The 24,489-nt window shown below is 38.4% G+C and overlaps 4 protein-coding genes and 1 long non-coding RNA gene across 8 annotated transcripts in view; 3 read left to right on the top strand and 2 right to left on the bottom strand.

Moving 5' to 3' along the window:
• Positions 1-2: 2 nt before the first annotated feature.
• LOC111343019 (PRELI domain-containing protein 2) lies at positions 3-4,681 on the top strand. The gene is made up of 6 exons (XM_022950147.2): positions 3-190; positions 661-718; positions 2,014-2,087; positions 2,570-2,724; positions 3,585-3,693; positions 3,821-4,681. Exons 1-6 carry the CDS (start codon positions 116-118, stop codon positions 3,878-3,880), a joined length of 531 nt encoding a protein of 176 aa, XP_022805882.2. The 5' UTR covers positions 3-115; the 3' UTR covers positions 3,881-4,681.
• A 461-nt stretch (positions 4,682-5,142) lies between these two features.
• Positions 5,143-6,568, bottom strand: LOC111343018 (uncharacterized). The gene is made up of 2 exons (XM_022950146.2): positions 6,326-6,568; positions 5,143-5,613 (listed from the first exon to the last, which is right to left on the bottom strand). The coding sequence occupies exons 1-2, from the start codon at positions 6,566-6,568 to the stop codon at positions 5,302-5,304; spliced, it is 555 nt and encodes a 184-aa protein (XP_022805881.1). The 3' UTR covers positions 5,143-5,301.
• Positions 6,569-7,574: 1,006 nt separating this feature from the next.
• LOC111343020 (uncharacterized) lies at positions 7,575-14,512 on the top strand. Of its 4 annotated transcripts, XM_022950152.2 has the most exons (5): positions 7,578-7,655; positions 10,660-10,740; positions 11,828-11,882; positions 13,692-13,778; positions 14,134-14,512. In XM_022950152.2, exons 3-5 carry the CDS (start codon positions 11,834-11,836, stop codon positions 14,394-14,396), a joined length of 399 nt encoding a protein of 132 aa, XP_022805887.1. In that variant the 5' UTR covers positions 7,578-7,655; positions 10,660-10,740; positions 11,828-11,833; the 3' UTR covers positions 14,397-14,512. The 4 variants fall into 4 exon arrangements, with proteins under 4 accessions (XP_022805885.1, XP_022805883.1, XP_022805887.1 ...); XM_022950150.2 differs by lacking the exon at positions 10,660-10,740 and having other exon boundaries at positions 7,575-7,655; positions 14,137-14,512; XM_022950148.2 differs by lacking the exon at positions 10,660-10,740 and having other exon boundaries at positions 7,575-7,655.
• LOC148741553 (uncharacterized) overlaps positions 11,447-24,489 on the bottom strand; it is a 16,834-nt gene continuing 3,791 nt past the window's right edge. The window contains exons 2-3 of the long non-coding RNA XR_015994376.1: positions 16,074-16,263; positions 11,447-11,512 (exon numbers count right to left, since the gene is read on the bottom strand). This is a non-coding gene — a long non-coding RNA (uncharacterized LOC148741553). The remainder of the gene's footprint in view (positions 11,513-16,073; positions 16,264-24,489) is intronic.
• Positions 23,306-24,489, top strand: part of LOC111343010 (short transient receptor potential channel 5) — a 22,898-nt gene continuing 21,714 nt past the window's right edge. The window contains exon 1 of the mRNA XM_088742114.1: positions 23,306-23,489. The gene's annotated coding sequence lies outside the window, so the exon portion shown is untranslated. The remainder of the gene's footprint in view (positions 23,490-24,489) is intronic.

Raw genomic sequence — 24,489 nt, 5'->3', positions numbered from 1 at the left:
CTTCAGTTGACAAAGACGAAAACCGTCGTGGTGTTAGCTAAGGGTCTGTTGTGAGTGCCTTATCGCACGACTTTTTGTCTCTCTTGTTTCATGGCGGAAGCGATCCTCTGTGGTAATGGTCCGGCATGTTGAAATTAGCCATACCTTCAAACATCCATTCGAGAAAGTGATACATGCTTACTTCCAAAAGGTTTGTTTCAAATACGCTTCCGTACATACATGTGCACAGATTTCAGTTATTAAATACAAGAGCACAATTTTAGGGGTTTTTTTTTTTCTCCTAGCAGAAGAATGTAGATGTAAAAGTAAAGGCAAGATTTCCATGTAACCCCATACATTAATTATGCATCGAGTGTTGCAAAGAAACCTTTACATTTAGTCTTTAAGAAATGGATGCATAATTAATGTATGGGGTTATACGGAAATCTTTCCAAGATCAATTCTAGAATATGGCTAAAAAGGTAAATCGTTGCACAACATGTATGTTGTGTTTGAAGATTGTGATTTCTGTACTTTTGTACACATTTCAATACTTATAAGACCTCAAACGTAACGAATTTCGAACAACTACATGAAAACAAGGAGTTGATAGTGACTGCTTCTTTTTCTGTTTTTTTCACTATTGTGCACACTTGTGCTTACATGTACGCACAACAATAGTACACTTGTGGTAAAGATTCCAATGTGACGTCTATAACAGTGTTGCAACACAAAACAGGTAACAGCTGTAATCTATTTAAACAATAGAGTGTTTCTGTTGAGGAACTATCGGCTGATAGTTGCCCCGTGGAAATTTGATGTTCTTAAAACAAATATTTGCCTGAGAAGGCAAATAATTATGCTAGTTTTAAGAACATCAAATGTCCAAAGGGCAACTATCAGACCGATAGTTCCGAGACCTAAACGCTCTATTGTCTTTATTGCTCACCACTAAATTTTCTTTTGCGTGCCAGTTGAAAAACAGTCAAAACCCACTAAATGCAGATCAATCAAATATTTATTCATGCATACAGCCTGTCACAAATGTCAGTAATTCGTAACTGTACATTGGCTAAATAATATGTTATACATGTCAGAATTGACAAGTCACTGTTTTACCGATCTGCCTAACTTCGCAGCAGTCAAACCATTCAAATTTTTTCATGGATGAGTACTATCCATCCGGGTTTTTTCTGCAGATGGGCACTATGGGCTGATAGTGTCTCTCCACGGATGAACACTATTGCATCACATGATCAATTTTAACCAATAAGTATCGGAGAAAATTTAGTGGTGAACTAGAGGTTGCTGTAGTCCACTTTTCTGAAGTCTCCAATAGGGCTGTTTACTTTGAACAATATGTATGCAATTAATTTTTCATATCCTTTGGTATCAGGGCAAACATTGAAATACCTTTTAATAAACGACTGTAGTTCATTTGATTGAGTGTGTGTCATCTTGATAGTGATACTGCCTCAGGAATTTCAAAATAAACTGGTTTATCACAAATGGCCAAAACTGATTTTATTCTATAAAGTTAACAAATTTCTATTGGTACCATCATTGAAGACTTGTTAAATAAATTTTCTACATAGTATCACGGAGCAAAAAGTTACAAACGAGAAAAGGATTTCTTTGAATACATGTACCAGCCATACCCAATCGATATGTTTTCCTGATTAAAGATCTCGATCACATGCAACTGATGGTAGTTCGTCGTCGTTACATTTTACAAAAGCCTTGTACTGTTAATCCTTATACACCTGAGGGTGACCAACAGAATTATATCAATTTCCCTTACAATAATTATCTGTCCTGGTTGTGGCATTTATAGGAAATAATCAACACCAACTAAAGAGGCTCTTGATTGTTAAACAAATTCTCCTTGTCAGCACTTTTAGCAAATGTATAGAGAACTGTATAATGGAGGATTGTAATATTTTACATTTCTTAATTTCACTTTTTTTTTTGTTTTTACTGTGATTAATTTGGTTTTGTTCTGATTTTCTTTTTTACATTTTTGTGGTCTTGAAGACCCAGAAACTGGAGAAGAATATTTATTGAGAAGAGGAGAATGTGTGAATGTTTTGCCAGGTTTCTTTAAAAAGGTATGTACTTATAGCTAGACATGAACAGTACAATTGTATGTTGACCATTGATCTTGTGTGGTTAACTGCACAAAAATTTTTTATCTCAACAAATGTGATACTCCTCATAAACAGGGCTCTTAGGTCTGAACTCGCACCTCACTGCAAGTCTAGGTTTGGCATATACAACATTTTAAATATTTTGTCATTTTTATTCATTAAAAAATCAAAAGCAATTTGCCTCTGCATTTGCTGATGGTTAAAGTAGACATTTTTGCGGTTGTCCAACTTTGTTAATCACTTGTAACGTATGATTACAGGCCAAATTGGACTTCATTCAGTCCTGTTACCATTAGATATAAAGGGACAGTGCTTCAGACTATTTTTTTGTGGCTTTTGTTGTGCACTTTTTGAATAAGCAAATGGTAAGTAATATTTCAGACACCAATAAAAATAAATTCCTTTGTGGTAAAACTTAAAATTGTTAAATGTTTTATTTCTAGTTGTGTCCATTCCCAGCTATTCAAGTAGAAGAGGAAGCATGGCTCAATAGTAAAGAAAGATGTCTTCGTCTTCACTGTTATAACCTTACATGGTCCAAATATGCGTCCTTAGAAGAGTTCAGCACTTTTAAAGCATGTGAAAACAATCCAAACTGGTATGTCACTTTACTTCTTAAACAATAGAATTTCTCTGGTACTCAGAAGCAAATAACCATGCAAGAGGTAGAAGGAAATGGCACTTTCTGTTGGATGCAAAAGTGCAGCCAAAACCACCATTTTATCATTCTCTTGATGACTTGGTTTCCCAAGTTAAATAGTGATACATATTTAAAACTACTTGATGAGTGAAACCCAATTGCATAGATTAAACAAAATTAATGGTGAAAAATTTTGCTTTTGTTTGCCCTCACTCTTGATTTTGCCAGTATTCTTCATCCTGTATGTCTCGGAGAATCATGGAAAAGTCTTGGAAAAGTCTTAAGAAGGATCACTGAAGAATCATTGGAAAACCATTGAAGAATCATTGATCAATCACTGAAAAGTTATTGTTCAAAGAGTTATTGAAGAATCATTGAAAAATCATCAGAAAATCATTGAAGAATCATTGATTAATCACAATGATTGAAAAATCATTGAAGAATCATTGAATAATCATCGAAGAATCATTAATTTAAAAGAATCATTGAAAAATCATCGAAGAATCATTGAATAGTCATTGAAGAATCATTAAAGAATCATCGAATAATCATTGAAAAATCATGGCAGAATCATTGAAAAATCATGGCAGAATCATTGAAGAATCATTAAAGAATCATTGAAAAATCATTGAAGAATCATTGAAAAATCATTAAAGAATCATTGAATTATCATTAAAGAATCATTGAAAAATCATTAAAGAATCATTGAATAATCATTTAAGAATCATTGAAGAATCATTGATCAGAAGGGCATTTTCTGTGGTGTTAAGTAATAAAGATCACCCTCTCCAACCATGTTTTATTGTGTCACTTGGTAGGACATCATTTGAGCAGCGAGGTAGTATCAATGTTTATGGTGTTGGTTCATTACTTGGAGGAATGATGGAAGCTTTTGGACAATCGTTTCTTCAACATGGAGCAAACAAGGTATAAACAGATCAGTTTTAATTAAGAAAAAAAAATCACATTTGCTCTCTTATCACCTATCATTGACTCACATATTTGCTCCAGGTTTCTTTTCTTCTACCCAGCTCTGTTTTTTTTCTTTTTGCAGGGTTTTAACATAATGGAAGATCTGATAATGACAATGAGTGGAAGGTATACAGAAGCATGACAGAGCAACACTTGACAAGAGCACATAGAGTGCCTGCCCTGCTATCTAAATTTTTTCTACCATTTTTTCTACTGAAGATTTGTTGAATTCTCAATGTGAACTTTAAAGAAAAGGACCCCATCATTTCAAGGAAGCACAAGGGGGTGGAAAGTTCATGATGAGATGTCAGTGAGTATTCTTTCGTCAATTAGGGCACTGCCGTAAGGAGTGAAGTCTCTGATTGTTTACGAGATACCAACATTCTAACTTATTAATTCCTTAAGAAAATAATTATATTTACAGATTCAAATGTATGATATGAGAAAGAGAAAATTGATTGGTCCAATTATAGGTTGTCAGTTAACTGTTGTTTGACCACTGCATTTTTGCTGATTATTGGTGAGTTTTAAATGGCGGTAATTATCAATCACTACCAGGGTTTGTCTTCAGGGACTATAGCATATACCTCTCCTTTAAGTTGAAACTTTTATTAATGAAGGTAGAAACCAAATTAATTTTTTTTTTTTACATGAAACCAATGTTAAACAGATGGCTTAAATTTGAGTTTTAGTTTGCATACTTTTGAAAACTTGTATTCCTGTAAGTAATTATTTTTGTCTATCTGAGTTGGTCAAACTTAAAATGTTGACCAGTCCCTCTGCTGTATTTGGGATTATGATCAACTTATCTGACTTACTGTTGTACAAATGTAGAAAAATGTGTACTTGGTTAACACTCCATGAACACTTCCAGGAGTCCAGTTCATGCCCTTTTAGCACAGGTTTCAATGTTTTGAAAAATAAAATTTGGTGTAAGATAAAACTTTGGCTCTTTTCTGGCTTCCCACTCTTAATTACTCAAGGTACTCTATGATCCCTGATCTTAAGTTTTATTTTTGATGTGAATCTTCAATGGCAAGTTTGAATTTCAACATTCACTTAATTCAGACGTTTCAAAATGTGTGCAAGACTACTAGAGAATTAGTGTCTCATCTTCCACACTTGATGGGGTAAAAAATATAAAATTATCAATTAATGTACTCTTCCTTTGTGCTTCTGGTCTTTCCAGCTTTTGGAGAGGGGATTTAAAATAAGTGTGTAATGATAAAAGAGAGTTTGTCTAATCTGTTATGAGACACAAAGATTCCTATAATATGGAAGAATGTAAGCAACAGGAAATTGAGATTTCAATGAAGTATGATCAATGCTCACTGGACACAAGCATGCTGAGGCTCTTAACTGAAGAAAATTTCAGTTGAACTTGTGAGCAAATAGGCCATAGTTAAATTTCAAAACTGTTTAATATCTAATTGCCAGGCAAAAACATTAGGTGTACACTTAAATCCAAACTTAATTAGGAAAAAATAAATGTATTAAAAAAATTAGAGAATTCCATCTAGAGCCATTTACTGACGTGAACATGTTTTATCTTTAATGATAGTGTTAACCTCTTTGAGGTTGTGCAGCACACCCTCTTGCTTGTCTAACATCAGAAATGAACTTTTGTACAGTTCCTTTCCCAGCTGAGGTGTTGTAATATTCCTTCCAGTACAGAGCTTGCGATTTAACATCAGCTGGAATAGGAGCAGGAATTCTGGCAAGAAATAATCGGGCAGCCAGTCCAGAGTATAGTGGCTTTTGCAAATCTGACCATGAAGTTTTTTGCCAGTCTATGTGCAGTCGCTCCCTAATTCGGTCCCAGTACTTCCTCAGGCCTTGCTGCGTAACTGTTTCGCGATAGCCAATGAAGTCCACCTATGACAAAGGTATCTTGAATGGGATTATCGAAAAGGTGGCGCCTAAATGTTAGCCATAACCTGCGAGGTTTTCCTCAACGCTGAGTCATGGGTGGCGAGGCACGGGAGATTCGAGCTGGCAAGCATGTGAGTCTGCGTGGGGTTCCGTGTGCTCATATTGCATGCCAACTTAAACCCTCTGGCTTCGCCTCTCATTACCCCGCACCAGCGAGAGTCTACAACATGGAGGCATAACAAGAATGACCAACCAATCAAAATAATGAAGTACATATTTGTCAGTTCTGTTAACTCGACCTGATATCATGCCCTTGCTACTCACTCACATGTTTACAGCAATACACTATGTATTTCAGTACTCTCATTTCTAAATTGGTAACTGTTTAGGGGTGCTTCATTTCCTGAGTTTCTAATTTTATTTCTATTTGGAGGGGTAAGGGGGTACAAAAGACTGCACCTTCAGTCAGTTTGTTACTGTGATAGTCCTTCCTGAATATTGGGAGCGTATGAGAAAAGTCAATTTGTTTAAAACTATTGGAGAGAGCAGTAAGCATCATAATTGAGTTGATATGCCACATGCCCACTCCCCTTGTATTCCTCTCTGGAAATTAAATGAATCCCACTATACCCCCTCCCTCCCGCCTCCATTATTACCCAATCGAGTCTGTTATCAGGGTGGGTACATATGCAACTTCCCCGACCAAGTTCTTTACCTGCCAAATTCCTCCGTAATAAAACCGCCTGTACGTTCCAGACGCAGTTCCATATTTGGACTCGACCCAGGCCACACGACAAAGGAATTTGTGATCGGTTGGAAATATATCCAAGTCACTGATCATCTGTACAACATCGGCAACCACATCGCTTCCTTTTCCTTTTGGTGTGTAAGGAGTATCAGCTTCACAGCTTGAAAAACAGTGGGCAAGAACACCGAAGACTATGACCGTCAAAAGCATGTTCCTGAGAAAGAGTGTGTAAGGAATGAAAAAGAGATGAGATCAGCGGCAAGGGTGTAGTGGAGATGAGCAGCAGTGTCCAGTGAAGTGGTTCATGTGATCCACTCTTGGATAGAAAAAATTAAATTAATAGTTGAGAGTCTAATGATAAAATTGACATCGAACCCCGGAGATCAAACTTCGTCATCAATAACTTCGTTATCTTTCGCTTTCGAAGTTGTTTCTGTTTTGCATGACATCATAGTTTCGCAAGCAGAGGCACATAGAAGTTAAAATTTTAATGATTAAGAAGTTTCGAAAGTCAGTCACTCTCAAGAGAACATAAATTGTTTATAATCGACATACATGGAAGTCTTCATATGTTTTGTAAAGGCGTTCATTTAAATTAGCTTTTAAATGGATTCTCCCACCATGGCTATAAATCGTGATAATGTAGACATCGTTTCCAAATTACTTTTTGCAGAATGTGATCATTAGTCAGCAAATGAAGAAGCTTTAATAGATTATTGCTTTTCGTAAATCACAATGCTGAAGGTAATTTTTCTGAGCGGAATTCGCAGACAAGGATGTCGTCTGTATCGCTCGCTCTGTACATTGTTTCGAGGCCAAATCTAATTTTAATTACGGTGCTCGAATGTTTATGCTACCGTTTGAAGACCGATGGAAAAAATAACTAACTCGTCGTTCAAACATGAGGGGGTCTGTACTTGGATTTATGTCCAAGTCCAAGTTAAAGAACGAACAGAAATCTCACAAAAATAATTCTATTTCAATTCGCTTGTTATCGAGTGACACTATATTTGCTCACTTAAACATAAAATTCATCTTACCACTAGCTTGTCTGGTAGCTTCCTCTATTCTCCTTCGCAAGCCGGAACAAATTAAAATAATTTTGTTTCCTTTCCCGTTTTGTAACTGACCTTAATGAAAAATGATTGGTCGATCGATGATGTGGCGTGATATGACCGATGAACCTTGATGACGCTCGCATCACAATTTTCAGTTTCGAGATGATACGCTACTGAAACGGAAGACGCAGAGGATGTGGGGATTCACGTGATACATGATATTCATGCTCTCTTCTTTGGTGGGTGATTACCGTCATAATTAAATCAGATCGAGGTAACATAGTTAGCATGTTTTGAATCAGCTGGTCGAGTTCTTCGTTGTCTGTGTTGGAGTATGTTAATCTCACACTCAACCCAAACTCGACCAAGCGTCTTCCAACAGTCCGAACACTGATACCTAGCAAAGTTGCGATATCGACAACAGTAAAGCTTCTACCGATCAGAAAATCAAGCTGATCTCTGGGAATTGAATTTCTTGGACGTCCACGTTGCCCACAAAAGGCAGTAGCAAGTGATGAAACATCAAAAATATTTTGACTTCCAATAAGGCAATCCCGTGCACCCCCAATTAGGTTAACACAATTTGTTCATCGATTTCATACAAATGAACAAGACGAGCTATTAAACCATGCAGCCAATCCAGCCTAAAGTGTAAGACGTCCACTATATTTGGGTCAAGCCCTCCTCCTTCAATTTCCCGAATAATCAAAGCTCTCGCAAGTATCTGAACGATTGCAGCTCTTCTTGAGAAAGCGCCATCACTCTATCCGCCATCTTGGATCAACAATAACATTACCTCGATCTGGTTTCTCGTAGTCACCAGGCCAACTGGAGAAAAAGTTGTAGCAGAAAATTGAATGTGTCCGAAAATTAGAAATACTGGCAGAAAATTCACCAGAAACGAATCGGAGTTGTGAAGTATTCTAAACTAGTCGAAAATTCGAAAAGCTCCCCGAAACCTGACACAGCCCAAAAATTGAAAGTTTAGGTTATCCGAAAATTTGATCAGACGAAAATTTCTGAATTCTGTCAGAAAATTGATGAAACCAACATAAAATTCAAACAGACAAAAAATTCTTTACTATGCAAAATGTAATACTATGTCAGAAAATCAAAAATTGAATTATGACGGTAATCACCCACCATAGCTTGGTATTACGGTTTTCAGTTCTTATCTCTCATGCCACATAATTTAGACTTCATAAGTTGTTCAACATGGATTCAATTCAGAACGAATAGAGGTTTATCAGCAGCGACGGCAGCGTTGAGTATTTGCATTCGACGCACCACGACTCTCCTCTCCGATGCTTGCGATAATAAAATTTCAAATGAATATGTTGTTAGTAAGCGTTACCTATTCGGCATAGCGTTACCTATTCGGCATAGCGTTACCTATTCGGCATAGCGTTACCTATTCGGCATAGCGTTACCTATTCGGCATAGCGCTACCTATTCGGCATAGCGTTACCTATTCGGCATAGCGTTACCTATTCGGCATAGCGTTACCTATTCGGCATAGCGTTACCTATTCGGCATAGCGTTACCTATTCGGCATAGGATAAATTTCGAACATCACCGATGCCAATTGACTTGACAACCATCCACGATTTTCACAAATATCTGTATGAATAGCTTGCACTCGATTTTCTCACGTAAACTGTCTGGTGCTTCAGCCGTTTGATTGCATTACAATGAAATAGTCGTCAAAGCGGAAGCAAGACTTGCCACGGCTTGGCTCTTTTAGCATCTTTGTTTGATGAAGATGCTCTTTGCAAGATGCTTTAATGTCATAATACACATGATGCAATTTCTTCAGTTAAGTAAGAGAACTGGTTATATTCAAAAAATAAGTCGCCGTCTATTAAAAAAGCAATTGGCTACAAAAGTGGGAGTGGTGGGGAGAATAATTTCTCCACTTTTATGCGACATATTCATCACTGACCTTGGAGAGAGACACAAAATAATTTTATAGACGCAAAGCCTATCCTAACATAATAATTTGGATATATCAACAAAGTTGAAGTGGTAAATTGGCCACCGTAACGATTCCAAAAGCTGACGTTTCGAGCGTTAGCCCTTCTTCGGAGCGAATAGAGGAATTGTGGGTTGTGTGTGCTTCTAAAGGCAGAAAATGGAGCTACATTATTGGTGGGAACATGGCAACGAGAAAAACTAGGGCTAACTCTCGAAACGTCAGCTTTTGGAATCGTTACGGTGGCCAATTTACCACTTCAACTTTGTTGATATATCCAAATTATTTCGTTACTCCCACCGACGCAGCCCCAAACAGTTTCTTTCGAAACTATCAGCCTCTATCCTAACATACATTACTAGAAGTGAACTTCATCGGACTTACCCAAGCTTTACCCTTAATTCGATCCTTTGTTCAACAACAGCGCAAACGAACGACTTGGTGTTTTTGAGAAGTTCTGGATGCTATTGATATTAATTATTCCGGCATGTATTACCATATTTGGATTAGTTAACATTTGTGGTCAAAGCGGATTGGATAGTTTCGTCAGATGCTGGCGTGACGGCAATGCTTGGCGCAGTTTTATATCCAATGAAATTACCACGATATTGTTCGCACCTTCTCAAATGATCCAAATAATCATATTTTCCTGGAAAGAAGATAATTTTCCACAAATCAATAAAACTTCTTGACAGTAAGACAATTCTGGGAAATGACGGATTTGTAATTCGACTACCATTTTAGTTTGCCCGACTTTGGACAGCTTAACACACAGTTCCTGAGGGCAGAAGATTTTTGGAATTTCTGAAAACTGACATAATTTTTTGTTTCTCAGTAGCCCTAGATATAAAAAGAAGACCTAAAAGGGCTAGGCTGATCAAAGATCACTTTAGGATCTTATTCAAACTTTTTATAGAAACACTAATGAAATTCTGGCTTAAAAAGAAAAACCTCGCATGCGACTCATGATAAAGTAAATGTGAATCTTTGGATTCCGATTATATGACCCGAGCGTGTGGATTTTAACCAGTGCAGAGTTGTTAGCATCACCCATTGAAACTGCCAGGTTGCTAGAGAGTTCTTCACAAATAAAAGTAACTCGATGGTAATGAAGGAATATGCGAACTCTTTTGTAGCCAAGATGTGTAAAAGATGTTCTAATCCTTACGGAGTTGTGCGATAACTTCATTTAAGTAAACGAATCTTGCATTGAGTTGAAATGACAGCTTCGTAACACTAAAAACTTCTTATATTCTTAATCGGTCCCAAAGGCATTCGGAGCAATCAGATTGCACCAACTCCAAATAAGTGATAAAAAATGTCGATAAGGAGAGCAGGGAAGTAACCAACAGGTAAGTACTCAGCAGAACAAAAGGTACCACCAGAAATCAGTGTGAAAGGTTCTCTCTGTCCATAGATACTAAGTAACCTTTCATTGAATATTTAACGGACACAAGAATAGGCCACTCTCGCTAAACAAACATACTATGACAAGGCATAACTATTCATGTATGAAATATGCTTGCTTGCTTGTTATCTCAACCCGCGTGGTGAAATTAAACATTCCCCTAACTGAGTTCCTTGCTTTCCTCAAACGCTAGTCATGAAGACTTTCCTGTATTTGCACCTATGAAGAACTATATTCCTTACTTGAAACTTTATCATGACCGGAAGCCGAAGGAAGCAAACTGATAATATTTTTCTCCTTTCGGTTTAAAATATACTTCCATAGTGCGTTAAAGGCTCTCAGTTATGTTTTGATAAAACTGATGTTTAACTAATGTGAGGAGAATTTGGACATTCATACATGAAAGGTTTCTGACTTGTCGACCAATCGTTATTTTATGGAGGTTATTCACCCGTTATGCTTAGACAGTTGAAAATCTTGTCACGGTCTTATCCGTGGTTGCAATTCATTGGTTGCTCTGACAGAAACAGGTCCATATCCTTTATTCTTAGTTCAAGGCTAACTATAAGTAATATCGTAAGAGATCACATTTTAAGGTATCAGATATCTGACACTACAAGCTGGTAAGTTCACTTGTGTATCTTAAAATACCTCGATTGGTTGTGATGATTTCCACAAGATGATCTTTTTCCAGCGACGTTTTTCCTTCTCGTGATCTAAAATTTGGGACAAAAGTTACGTACCATATAAATATTTCCTTACGATAACAATCTCTTTCGGTCAGAAGTACAAATGAATAGTATCAAAAAACTGAAAAAGTGTTGGAGATGGAATGGTTTTTTAACCGTCCAAGGGGATAGGAGTAGCATTTAAACGCTCAAGTCACGCTATCGAAACTACATTAATCAGTCTGCTAAAATGTACGAGTCACACTCCGGTTAGTTGATCATTTACACTTCTTTAAAAGTTACTAACTATTTCCTTTTTCTTTAATCCATATGGAAATTGAATGAACACGTTCTGATTCTCAGGGAACCATGAGAGTTGTAATATCCGCGTTAATACTGTGCTGTGCTGTCATGAACGGTAAGACCAAAGGTGCAAATTTTAACTTTGTTACTTAAAAAAAAATTCCTTAAAGTTTCACTGACAAAGAACACAGTCGCTTTTTCCTTTTCTTTAGTTTCTCCTTGCATCTGGGATTCGAGTCCGAGTAGATCTTATGCATAAGTCATTTTATGTTCAGAAAGCCTCTCTCCTACAGAAATATTTGAGAATCAAGTTGAGTTCATGAGAGGAGCCTCTCCTGTTTACGGTTTACACCAGTAAGCTGTTTGATATCGTCAGTAAGCACCTCCTAGGTGTACACTGCTACTCAGATGATACACAGCTGTATTTGGCATTTAGTCCTGCTGTGCAAGGGGAGGACGAGGCCGCGCTAAATGCTATGCGCGACTGCACACATGACTTGAGGAACTGGATGATTGAAGACCGACTGATGTTAAATGATGATAACACTGAACTACTGCTTATAGGTACTAGGCAACAGTTAGAGAAAGTCAACTTGAATGATATTACTGTAGGTGACACAGTCGTAGAGGTGAAATCAGACTGAACTAATGCTTATAGGTACTAGGCAACAGTTAGAGAAAGTCAACTTGAATGATATTAATGTAGGTGACACAGTCGTAGAGGTGAAATCAGACTGAACTAATGTTTGTGGGTACTAGGCAACAGTTAGAGAAAGTCAACTGGAATGATATTACTGTAGGTGACACAGTCGTAGAGTCGAAATCTTGGGTCATGGTTTGATCGTAATCTGGATATGTCATTCCATATATGTAAAAAATGCGCCGCGGCATTCTATCATTTGCATAATATAAGTCGAATCCGTAGGTTATTAAGTACAGATACCACTAAAGCCCTCATTCATGCGGTTGTTATCTCGCGCGTAGATTATTGCAATAGTCTTTTATATGGCTTGCCAGCTTCTAACCTGAATAAGATTCAGCGCGTTTTAAATGCCGCAGCAAGACTAGTTTGTCGCGCGCCATGCTACTGTCGCATAACGCCGTTGCTACACGAGCTGCACTGGGTACAGGTTAGGCAACGCATTAGTTTTAAGATTCTGCTATTTGTTTTTAAGGCCATCCATGGAATTGCGCCAACGTATTTAAGAGAACTTTTGTCAATTAAAAGACCAGGAATTTATAAATTAAGATCCCCCTTGAATGGTTTGTTGCTTGCAACGCTAACTTATAGAAGTAGGGTTACATTAGGAGACAGATCCGATTTCAGGTCGCAGCTCCAGCACTTTGGAATGCATTACCGCGTGAGATTCGTTCTAGTACAGATCTGAGCTTTTTAAGTGCCACCTGAAAACGCGCCTCTTTAAGGAAGCTTTTTATTAATTTTTATTAAAATTTTATCATGATAGTTGCTAGTATCTTAACATATGTTGTATGCTTTAATTTTATCATAGTATATTTGAGATGTAATGTGTGCTTGATCATTTCATGGAAAGCGCGCTATATAGGAACTAAATTATTATTTTTATTATTATTATTATAGGAGGATCAGCAATTCTTACAAGTTCTTTCATTGTATCAAAGAAAACAATAGCGCCTCCCTTCATTCACAAGAGTTACTGAATTATGCATTGGCTTGTTGTTGAAAAAGCAATAAAAAAAAAACAGATCTGTGAATGATATACAAATTGGTCTTCCTGATGCAGGATTTAAGGTGTATTTTGTTTAGTGTCTGATATCTTCATGCTACAAGTCTCAGGACTAACGCACGGATGAATCAAATATCGGCGAGTCTTAATTCAGCAGTACTCTAAAACCCTTTTACTTGATCTTACTGTATCCTTAATATCTGCTATACCTTTTCAAGCTTTTGGGCGCCCTTTTGAACTACTGGACGAGAAACATGTATCCAAGCGAAATGATCCAGAGAAAGATTCTATATTGGTCATGAGAGGTAAATTAAAAATTAAATTTATCAGCTTTGCCAACAATACATACAATATAGAACACGGATAAATTACAATAACGATAACGGGCAGGCAACCACAACAGCGATAGCCAATTACTGTGGTTACTTGCGCTGCTCGTTCTTCTCTTAGCCGCAGCTTTTTTATTATACAAAATGAGTTTTTTTTAATTTTGTTTTCAAATTATTTGATGCTCTACCTATCTTGTTATTTTTTACTTGTCGTGTTTTTACGTGTTTTATTTCTGAGTTAATTTCTGCTTCAGACGGTACTTTGGTATTGAGATTAAGTACTAATGAAGCATTGCTAGTAACTCAATTTATCCCTTAATCATGTTTCAAGCAGATGAAGGCATTCACTCCAGTGAAAGGGGTGACGAAAGTTATGTTAAAGAACCAGAGGAGGACGAGGAAGAAGATGAGGAAGAGTCCCCTAGAGGAGACAAAGCGTCCTCTGGGGAGGAAGATCAATCAGAAAACCATGAAGCAGCAGATAATGCTACGGACACCGATAATGATCACGACAAGAACGAACACGATGATGAAGACGATAACGATGATGACGATAACGATGATGATGATGATGACGATGAAGATGAGGATTGAGTTGGGTCAATTTGCCACGCTTCATCTGGTGCACAAAATCATGTTATTTGGCTCGACTCATAATTTTTGTAATCGCATACACAAAAAAAGTGTAATTAAAGGCTAATTAAACTCGAGCGTTGTATGTTACAGTATATTGTTCACATAAATAATCTAAAATTATCGCAAAATTATCAGGAATAGCGAACTTAAAACAAAAAAGAGATAAGTTGCCCACACCAGCAAAGTTCATCCTGATTTACCAATAACCGACAAACCTTTTTTTTGGAAATTTTAATCATTAGTAGCCGCTTTCCGATTTTGGCCACAAGCAGTCGTTTTGGGATTTTAGCCTTTAGTGGCCGTTTTGCGATTTTGGCCACTAGTGGCCGATTTGTGATTTTGGCCACTAGTGGCCGTTTTGCAACTTTGGCCACTAGAAGTCGTTTTGGGATTTTAGCCTTTAGTGGCTGTTTTGTGATTTTGGCCACCAGTGGCCGATTTGCAATTTTGGCCTCTAGTGGCCGTTTTAGCTACTTTGGCCACCAGTGGCTGATTTACCATTTTGGCCACTAATGGCTGTTTTTCGATTTTAGCGGCTAGTGGTCGTTTTGCAGTTTTGGCCTCTAGTGGCCGATATGTAATTTTGATGACAAGTACCCGTTTTGCAATTTTGGCCACTAGTGGCCGATTTGCAATTTTGGCCACTAGTCGCCGTTTTGCAATTTTGCCCACTAGTTGCCGATTTCCGATGTTGGCCACTAGTGGCCGTTTTGCTATTCTGGCCACTAGTGGATGTTTTGCGATTTTGGAAACTAGTGGCCGATTTGCAACTAGCCGCTAGTGGCTGCTTTGCAATTTTGGCCACTAGTGGCTGTTTTGCCATTTTGGTCACTAGTGGCCGCTTTGCGACTTAGGCCACTGGTGGCCGATTGGCAATTTTCGATTGCCCCTAGTGGCCGTTTTGCATTTTAAGCCACTAGTGGCCCTTTTGCGATTTTGGCCATTAGTGGCCGATTTGCGATTTTGGCCACCAGTGGCTGTTTTGCGATTTTGGCCACTAGTGAGCCGGGCGATTTGCGATTTTGGTCACGAGTGGCTGCTTTGCAATTTTGGCCATTAGTGGCCGTCTTGCAATTTTGGGCACTTGTGGCTGTATTGCGATTTTGGCCCTTATAGTGACCGTTTTGCAATTTTGACCACTAGTGCCAAACATGTGATTTTGGTCACTAGTGGCCGACTTGCTTTTTTGGCCATTAGCGGCCGTTTTGCAACTTTGGTTACTAGTGGCCGACATGTGATTTTGGCCACTAGTGGCCGTTTTCTGATGTTGGCCACTAATGGCGGATTTGTCATTTTGGCTACTAGTGGCCGTTTTCTGACTTTTGCCACTGGTAGCAGTTTGGTGGTTTTGGCCACTAGTTACTTTAACTAATTCTGAGTTAAATGATCACACAACTGCGCGCTCCTTACTTTAGGAAAACGCGAATTCCTCCATGACCCATACCAATAAATCGATAAAGGTTATCCTGAAGGAGCCACCAGTAGCCGTTTTGGAATTTACGTTACGTCGATTTGCGAATTTGTCCACTAGTGGCCGTTTTGCGATTTTGGCCACTGGTGGCTGATTGGCGATTTTGGCCACTAGTTGCGTTTGCCAATTCTGAGTTAAATTCATTACACTGCAGTGCTTCTTACCTTAGCAAGAACGCGAATTCCTTCATGACCCATTCCAATAAATTGACAAAGGTTCTCCTGAAGGTTCTTGCACCTCGATGAGGACTTGTAAATCACTTCTTCGTGAATGGAACTGGAACACGTCCGTCAGCTGTGGACTTTTCAAAATCCACCATACAAGGTATTGAATCCCCTTGGAAAGCCATCTTCTCTACAAAATGATTAACAATAAAGTGTTCACTTGAGACCCTTATGCGGAGTTACGTCACCATAAAACCACAGTACTATCCTTGCTTTTAGATAGGAAAATCTTCCCTCGACATGAAACAAACCATAGATTATCATTTAACAAGATGAAACAAAAAACACCAATAGGCAGGAGGCTAAGAGATAAACTTATCTCATCTCATCTTTATTTATTTGAGGAGGTTGAGTTTTATGGCAGCTATTTTGCTGATGTGGACCTGCTATCTTCCCACCAATCCCATCCCAGGGGAGGACATCCACCACACAGTAATCTCGTGCGCGGGAAATTAATGTCTCCTACCCCTAACCCTGCAAGAGACGGGACCTACGGTTTATTCGTCCTTATCCGAGAAGACTAGAATATCTATCCATTTCTTGATATTATGGAAAGGTAGCACATTCTCCTCAGTTATTTTAAGACCCTTAGTGTTGGTCCGGCCGGGACATGAACACTCGACCTCCCGCACAACAGTCCGGCGCTCTACCAATTGAGCTAACCAGGAGGCGGTGTAAAGAGAGAAGGAAGATGATCATTTGGGAGGGAGATGATTAACTTGGAATGCAGACCACGAGAAAGCCTGACTCATTCCCTAAGGGCATATGGTATCGAATAGAATTGGAAGTCTTTTCTCCGGCTTCCCCTTATCCGAAAAAATTATAGAATCTTTGGATTGAAGACAAGAAGCTTGGAAGACAGTCGTCTAAATTATTCCTTTTCAGCTAACTCAAGGATCATCCTTATTTATACTAAAGTGCTTTTTTTTAATCATAAAACACTTCAAACACCATTTACCCTCGACCAATTTGACAGCTCCCGTCACCTTAATTCTCTTCAGAAAACCGAATGCAACCGTCGATGGCTCCATAGCCAACCGAACCACTTGATTGGCCGGTTGGCTCATACAAATTGTGCTTAATCCGCACGATACCGATAAAAATCTCGTATTTGATACCTTCGTTTATAAGCTGAACCTGTGGAAAAAAAATGTTTTTCCTTAATTACAAAGCTTAAGGAAGAAGACGGTAATGCCAGAGGTACATATACCAATTAAGAACCGCAACGTAAGAATAATCTCTAGGCGAAGAAAGGGAGTTCTTCATGGAAGGTAACTGTTTGCTACACAGATGCCTTCAAGTTAGTAATTCTGGTTGAATTAAAAGCCTAATTTGCCTATTTTCCAAACATATATCAAATTAATAACAAGTATGCAACTAGTAAATTCACTTCAATTTTTGTAAAGCCCCTTGAGAAAGGTTGCTTGTGCCTGGCCCCGTGAAAATCTTTCTGCTCGAAATTGAAGATTTTGCAAATTTCTCGACCAACATAGGTAAGCAAATAACCGTCAATGCGTATTGTAGCACTTAAGCAAGCCTACAAAAAGTCAGTGATTAAGAGGTTTCCTTTGTAAATTGTGTCGAAAGTTTGAAAGATTGAAAGTTTAAGAGTTTCACCACCACTTCTTCCGCTAATTTCACCCCATTCATTGTCTGTTAACATTTTTAGAAAAAAGTTCTTTCTAAAAATGTTAACAGACGAGCCATTTACGTAGCTATAGCAGTTTTGATGTTGCGATAAGCTATTACTTTTCGAAGACAATAAATGTTTCCACTGGTCATTACAGTTGGTCCATAGGACTGATCTTGTAGTTATACCACTTCTGGTAGAATAGAAAGATGAAACATGCGAAACTACATGATTTTACTTAACTAAGCTAAACCAGCTATGCCTACGCAGAAAAAAAATTGAAATTCACATCATTAGAAGTTCAGGGAAAAGGACTGATCGATTCTCCCACAGTACAGGTCTTAATATGCCTGCCTCAGTTCTTTCTTCTACCGAGAAGAGCATCATGCCTGAAAAAATACCATCATGATTTTCATCTCATCCGAATATTAGCATGTTCATCATCACTATTATAATCCTCGCAAACAGATGTAGCTATTTATACTGAGAATGTCAGTAGTATCTTTTTAGAGTCAAATCACTATGATATAACAACAGCATTTATTAACTAATCAATTAAGAGGTGCCTTTGGTAACTTAAGTGACTCTTCACTTAGTTTCGTTTCCTTTGATGAAATTTCTCTATATTCGCGTTCCTTGCACGTGAAACAGATTAGAAGTAAAAGAAAAATGTTCAATTTCGGTTTTATTTGTTTTGTTTTAATATCCCTTTAAATGACATATGTTCTTTACTGTCTTTATTTTGAGCGATACATTTCTTGGCTTTACTTCCATTGGGAAGGGCACTTTCAAACTTCCACATAATATATATTTCGCTGAAGACCTTACTTTACCCTTCAAACTTCTATGTGCTGGGCAATCTATGAAAACAAGAACTCTTATTTACCATCTCAAGCTTGCGGATGTCTGCTGTTCAATGTTTAAATTCCTCGTTTCATGATGCGGTTTCTTGTTTACAAACATAATTGCTTCACTGACTCCCGTGATGATGGTGTTCGAGGAATTTGTTTTTCCCCTACTAAATAAATCTTTTGCCATCATAATGCAATGAGAAATCATGACATCTGCCCTCATTAAGCTTTATTATCTGGAAAGATATTTCGACCAAACCTTATGGGAACGTATTGCAGAGAGTAGGATTCAAAATGAGAAATTCCTTTCAAGTCTTTTGCTGCACTAAATCTTATAGTGCTTTAAGGCAATCTCTAAGGAATATTTTAAAGTTCTTGTCGATGCTGTCAGATTGTCGTTCTTTGCTATCTAGCGTGAACGCAAAGCCTTTTGACTTCTTTATTTTAATAATTTGCAAACACAGTTTGACGCTGTATTTTTATCCTGGTCCTTCCGTGTCTTCCAGGTTCAACCGATACCACTACAATGATGCAAATGCTCAAGCCCGTTAAATCCTGGGAGACGATCGTCCGTGTGAGGATAGTTCTGAAAAGGACAAATATCGCTAAGAGAGGTAGGCGATTAAACGACAAAGGTAGAGGCAATGGAGATGCAACCTCCCGGTTAGCTCAATTGGTAGAGGGCTGGACTGTTGTGCGGGAGGTCGTGAGTTCAAATCCGGCCGGACCAACACTCAGGGTCTTTAATTAACTGAGAAGAAAGTGCTGCCTTTGTAATAATATCTGCAAATGGTTAGACTTTCTAGTCTTCTCGGATAGGGACGAATAAATGGAGGTCCCGTCTCCTGCAGGGTTGGGGTAGGAGATGTTAATTTCCCACACACGAGATTACTGTGTAATGGATGTCCTCCCCGAGGTGGGATGGGTTGGTAAAAAAGAGGTTAGGTGTTCACTGGAACGAAGGTTCTGTTCCTTTCTCCTGCCATTCCTGTGGCGAATGAATTAAACTTAAACTTAAACTAAAACTTAAACTAACACAGGCTTCATGACTGACAACTCTCCTTTCTGAGTACTAGAAATTTTTGATTGATGCGGATCATTCGGATGAATGTTCAAAAATCAATTCAGACCGTTATTCATCGGTTAAAGCCGCGGGAAAAGCAGGCTAATAGAGTATTATTATATGAAGTTTGGTGCTTTTACCTTTTACAAACATACTGTATTTGAAAAACAGGAACGGGAAGTTAATATTTTCTAAGACTAGCCACTTCAGTAACGGATTTGACGTAGCAGTTATTTGACTGTAGTTAATCACGGTCGATGAATTCTTTCCTGTTCCGAGATTAATGATAGACAAAACCTCGATTATGCAAATAGCAGCCGGCCAGTCGTGTAAAAAGGAATTTTCAAACGGAAAACATGAGGAGTTGTTTTAAACGTGGTGTCGATGCAGAGAGAGTTGAGAGAAAAAGTTCTAAGGAAAGCCAAGAACTTTTACAATAGGTAGCCGCTATCGAATTCTGAGCGCACAGGTTTCAAACTTCTGAATTTGAAGTCGAAGGATTGCTTAAGGTAAGGATTTACAGATCTTGACCTTTCAAGCGTTATTTCACAGCTAGAAAAGACCCTGTTCATACCTAAGTTGAGCAATCTGCGTAGTATTTGATAATTTTTTATTTAAATATGTCGGTATTTAACGATTTAAGGCGCCAAAACGGCTGAGATCACCACCAATCCATAACCTTTTAAAATCCGTTAACATCGAAACGTTATCTCGAGAAAAACTTTTTGTGTTCCTTCCTTTGGTATTGACAAGTTATGACGTATGAATATAGTTTGATACAACAATTCAAGCAAGCATCGATGGCACGTGCAATGATGCGAGGCCAGCTGAAGTACTATTTCAGAGAGAGAATAATTTAGGGCGAAGTGGAAGATATTGGAAAACAATTCGAAATAGCAGCCCAGTAAGGCACATTTTAGAACTTGTTCGGATCGATTGTGGGAGATGAAGACTAACTAACACCTTCTACAGCAAGCTCCACGTTGCCTGACGAAGAAACTTTGCAGACAACGACCACACAAAGGACTCAAACGGCAATGAAAACAATAGGAAATACACACACAACCATTGAAAATAACTATGGGACCAAATGATGCCTTGTTACAACTATCTATGATGATAAGTGAGTGAACTAAATGTTTTCGGCAAATAATAAACAAGCCGAGCTGAACAAGTGATCTCACATGCGCCGGCATGAAGGCGGCTGATCTGAGACGGATAATTTCGAGACATCGTTTTTTGTTCAGAACATTGAGCGTATTTTACATAATAAATAGAAAAACCTAGACAATTTCTTGTTGGGAATATGTATTATACGTATGATGTACGATCCTCGAAGTAGATAGCGCTATTTAAGCAATAGCGAAAATCAGACCTGAAAAAAATCAGGCCTGTACGAGATTCGAACCACTGACCTCTGCGATACTAGTGCAGCGCTCTACCAATTGAGCTAACAAGCCAACTGGGAGCAGGCCGTTAAGTTGATTCGTAATAAACCCGTGAAAGTGATAAATCAGATACAATGAAATATATGAAGTTCATATATTTTGAACTGCGGTATTAGATACGTATGATGCACGATCCTCGCAGTAGATAACGCTATTTAAGCAATAGCGAAAATCAGACCTGAAAAAAATCAGGCCTCTACGGGATTCGAACCACTGACCTCTGCGATACTAGTGCAGCGCTCTACCAATTGAGCTAACAAACCAACTGGGAGCAGGCCGTTAAGTTGATTCGTAATAAACCCGTGAAAGTGCCGTACAGGCCCGATTTTTTTCAGGTCTGATTTTCGCTATTGCTTAAATAGCGCTATCTACTACGAGGATCGTGCATCATACGTATCTAATACCGCAGTTCAAAATATGTGAACTTCATATATTTCAGATAGAATAAATATATGAAGTTCATATATTTTGAACTGCGGTATTAGATACGTATGATGCACGATCCTCGCAGTAGATAACGCTATTTAAGCAATAGCGAAAATCAGACCTGAAAAAAATCAGGCCTCTACGGGATTCGAACCACTGACCACTGCGATACTAGTGCAGCGCTCTACCAATTGAGCTAACAAACCAACTGGGAGCAGGCCGTTAAGTTGATTCGTAATAAACCCGTGAAAGTGCCGTACAGGCCCGATTTTTTTCAGGTCTGATTTTCGCTATTGCTTAAATAGCGCTATCTACTACGAGGATCGTGCATCATACGTATCTAATACCGCAGTTCAAAATATGTGAACTTCATATATTTCAGATAGAATAAATATATGAAGTTCATATATTTTGAACTGCGGTATTAGATACGTATGATGCACGATCCTCGCAGTAGATAACGCTATTTAAGCAATAGCGAAAATCAGACCTGAAAAAAATCAGGCCTCTACGGGATTCGAACCACTGACCACTGCGATACTAGTGCAGCGCTCTACCAATTGAGCTAACAAACCAACTGGGAGCAGGCCGTTAAGTTGATTCGTAATAAACCCGTGAAAGTGCCGTACAGGCCCGATTTTTTTCAGGTCTGATTTTCGCTATTGCTTAAATAGCGCTATCTACTACGAGGATCGTGCATCATACGTATCTAATACCGCAGTTCAAAATATGTGAACTTCATATATTTCAGATAGAATAAATATATGAAGTTCATATATTTTGAACTGCGGTATTAGATACGTATGATGCACGATCCTCGCAGTAGATAGCGCTATTTAAGCAATAGCGAAAATCAGACCTGAAAAAATCAGGCCTGTACGGGACTCGAACCACTGACCTCTGCGATACTAGTGCAGCGCTCTACCAATTAAGCTAACAAGCCAACTGGGAGCAGGCCGTTAAGTTGATTCGTAATAAACCCGTGAAAGTGATAGATGAGATAGAATAAATATATGAAGTTCATATATTTTGAACTGCGGTATTAGAGGGCTGGACTGTTGTGCGGGAGGTCGTGAGTTCAAATCCGGCCGGACCAACACTCAGGGTCTTTAATTAACTGAGAAGAAAGTGCTGCCTTTGTAATAATATCTGCAAATGGTTAGACTTTCTAGTCTTCTCGGATAGGGACGAATAAATGGAGGTCCCGTCTCCTGCAGGGTTGGGGTAGGAGATGTTAATTTCCCACATACGAGATTACTGTGTGATGGATGTCCTCCCCGCGGTGGGATGGGTTGGTAAAAAAGAGGTTAGGTGTCAATTGGAACGAAGGTTCTGTTCCTTTCTCCTGCCATTCCTGTGGCGAATGAATTAAACTTAAACTTAAACTAAAACTTAAACTAACACAGGCTTCATGACTGACAACTCTCCTTTCTGAGTACTAGAAATTTTTGATTGATGCGGATCATTCGGATGAATGTTCAAAAATCAATTCAGACCGTTATTCATCGGTTAAAGCCGCGGGAAAAGCAGGCTAATAGAGTATTATTATATGAAGTTTGGTGCTTTTACCTTTTACAAACATACTGTATTTGAAAAACAGGAACGGGAAGTTAATATTTTCTAAGCCTAGCCACTTCAGTAACGGATATGACGCAGTAGTTATTTGACTGTAGTTAATCACGGTCGATGAATTTTTTCCTGTTCCGAGATTGATGATAGACAAAACCTCGATTATGCAAATAGCAGCCGGCCAGTCGTGTAAAAAGGAATTTTCAAACGGAAAACACGAAGAGTTGTTTTAAACGTGGTGTCGATGCAGAGAGAGTTGAGAGAAAAAGTTCTAAGGAAAGCCAAGAACTTTTACAATAGGTAGCCGCTATCGAATGCTGAGCGCACAGGTTTCAAACTTCTGAATTTGAAGTCGAAGGATTGCTTAAGGTAAGGATTTACAGATCTTGACCTTTCAAGCGTTATTTCACAGCTAGAAAAGACCCTGTTCATACCTAAGTTGAGCAATCTGCGTAGTATTTGATAATTTTTTATTTAAATATGTCGGTATTTAACGATTTAAGGCGCCAAAACGGCTGAGATCACCACCAATCCATAACCTTTTAAAATCCGTTAACATCGAAACGTTATCTCGAGAAAAACTTTTTGTGTTCCTTCCTTTGGTATTGACAAGTTATGACGTATGAATATAGTTTGATACAACAATTCAAGCAAGCATCGATGGCACGTGCAATGATGCGAGGCCAGCTGAAGTACTATTTCAGAGAGAGAATAATTTAGGGCGAAGTGGAAGATATTGGAAAACAATTCGAAATAGCAGCCCAGTAAGGCACATTTTAGAACTTGTTCGGATCGATTGTGGGAGATGAAGACTAACTAACACCTTCTACAGCAAGCTCCACGTTGCCTGACGAAGAAACTTTGCAGACAACGACCACACAAAGGACTCAAACGGCAATGAAAACAATAGGAAATACACACACAACCATTGAAAATAACTATGGGACCAAATGATGCCTTGTTACAACTATCTATGATGATAAGTGAGTGAACTAAATGTTTTCGGCAAATAATAAACAAGCCGAGCTGAACAAGTGATCTCACATGCGCCGGCATGAAGGCGGCTGATCTGAGACGGATAATTTCGAGACATCGTTTTTTGTTCAGAACATTGAGCGTATTTTACATAATAAATAGAAAAACCTAGACAATTTCTTGTTGGGAATATGTATTATACGTATGATGTACGATCCTCGAAGTAGATAGCGCTATTTAAAGTGCACCTAAACCCAAAAATTTTTTTTCGCTTAACGAAATAAGCTTATTTTTTGGAGTATTTCTGTGCAAAAATTTTTCAATTTGCTTAAATCTTAAATTTTCTGTGCCTAGTCAAAATACGGAAAATCGGCTGCCATCTTGCCCCACGACC

This window comes from Stylophora pistillata, chromosome 1 (assembly GCF_964205215.1).
Source record: "Stylophora pistillata chromosome 1, jaStyPist1.2, whole genome shotgun sequence".
NCBI classification, from domain to species: Eukaryota; Metazoa; Cnidaria; class Anthozoa; order Scleractinia; family Pocilloporidae; genus Stylophora; species Stylophora pistillata.
The sequence above is the reverse complement of the archived record's forward strand: the minus strand, read 5'-3'. Positions and strand labels throughout refer to the sequence as shown.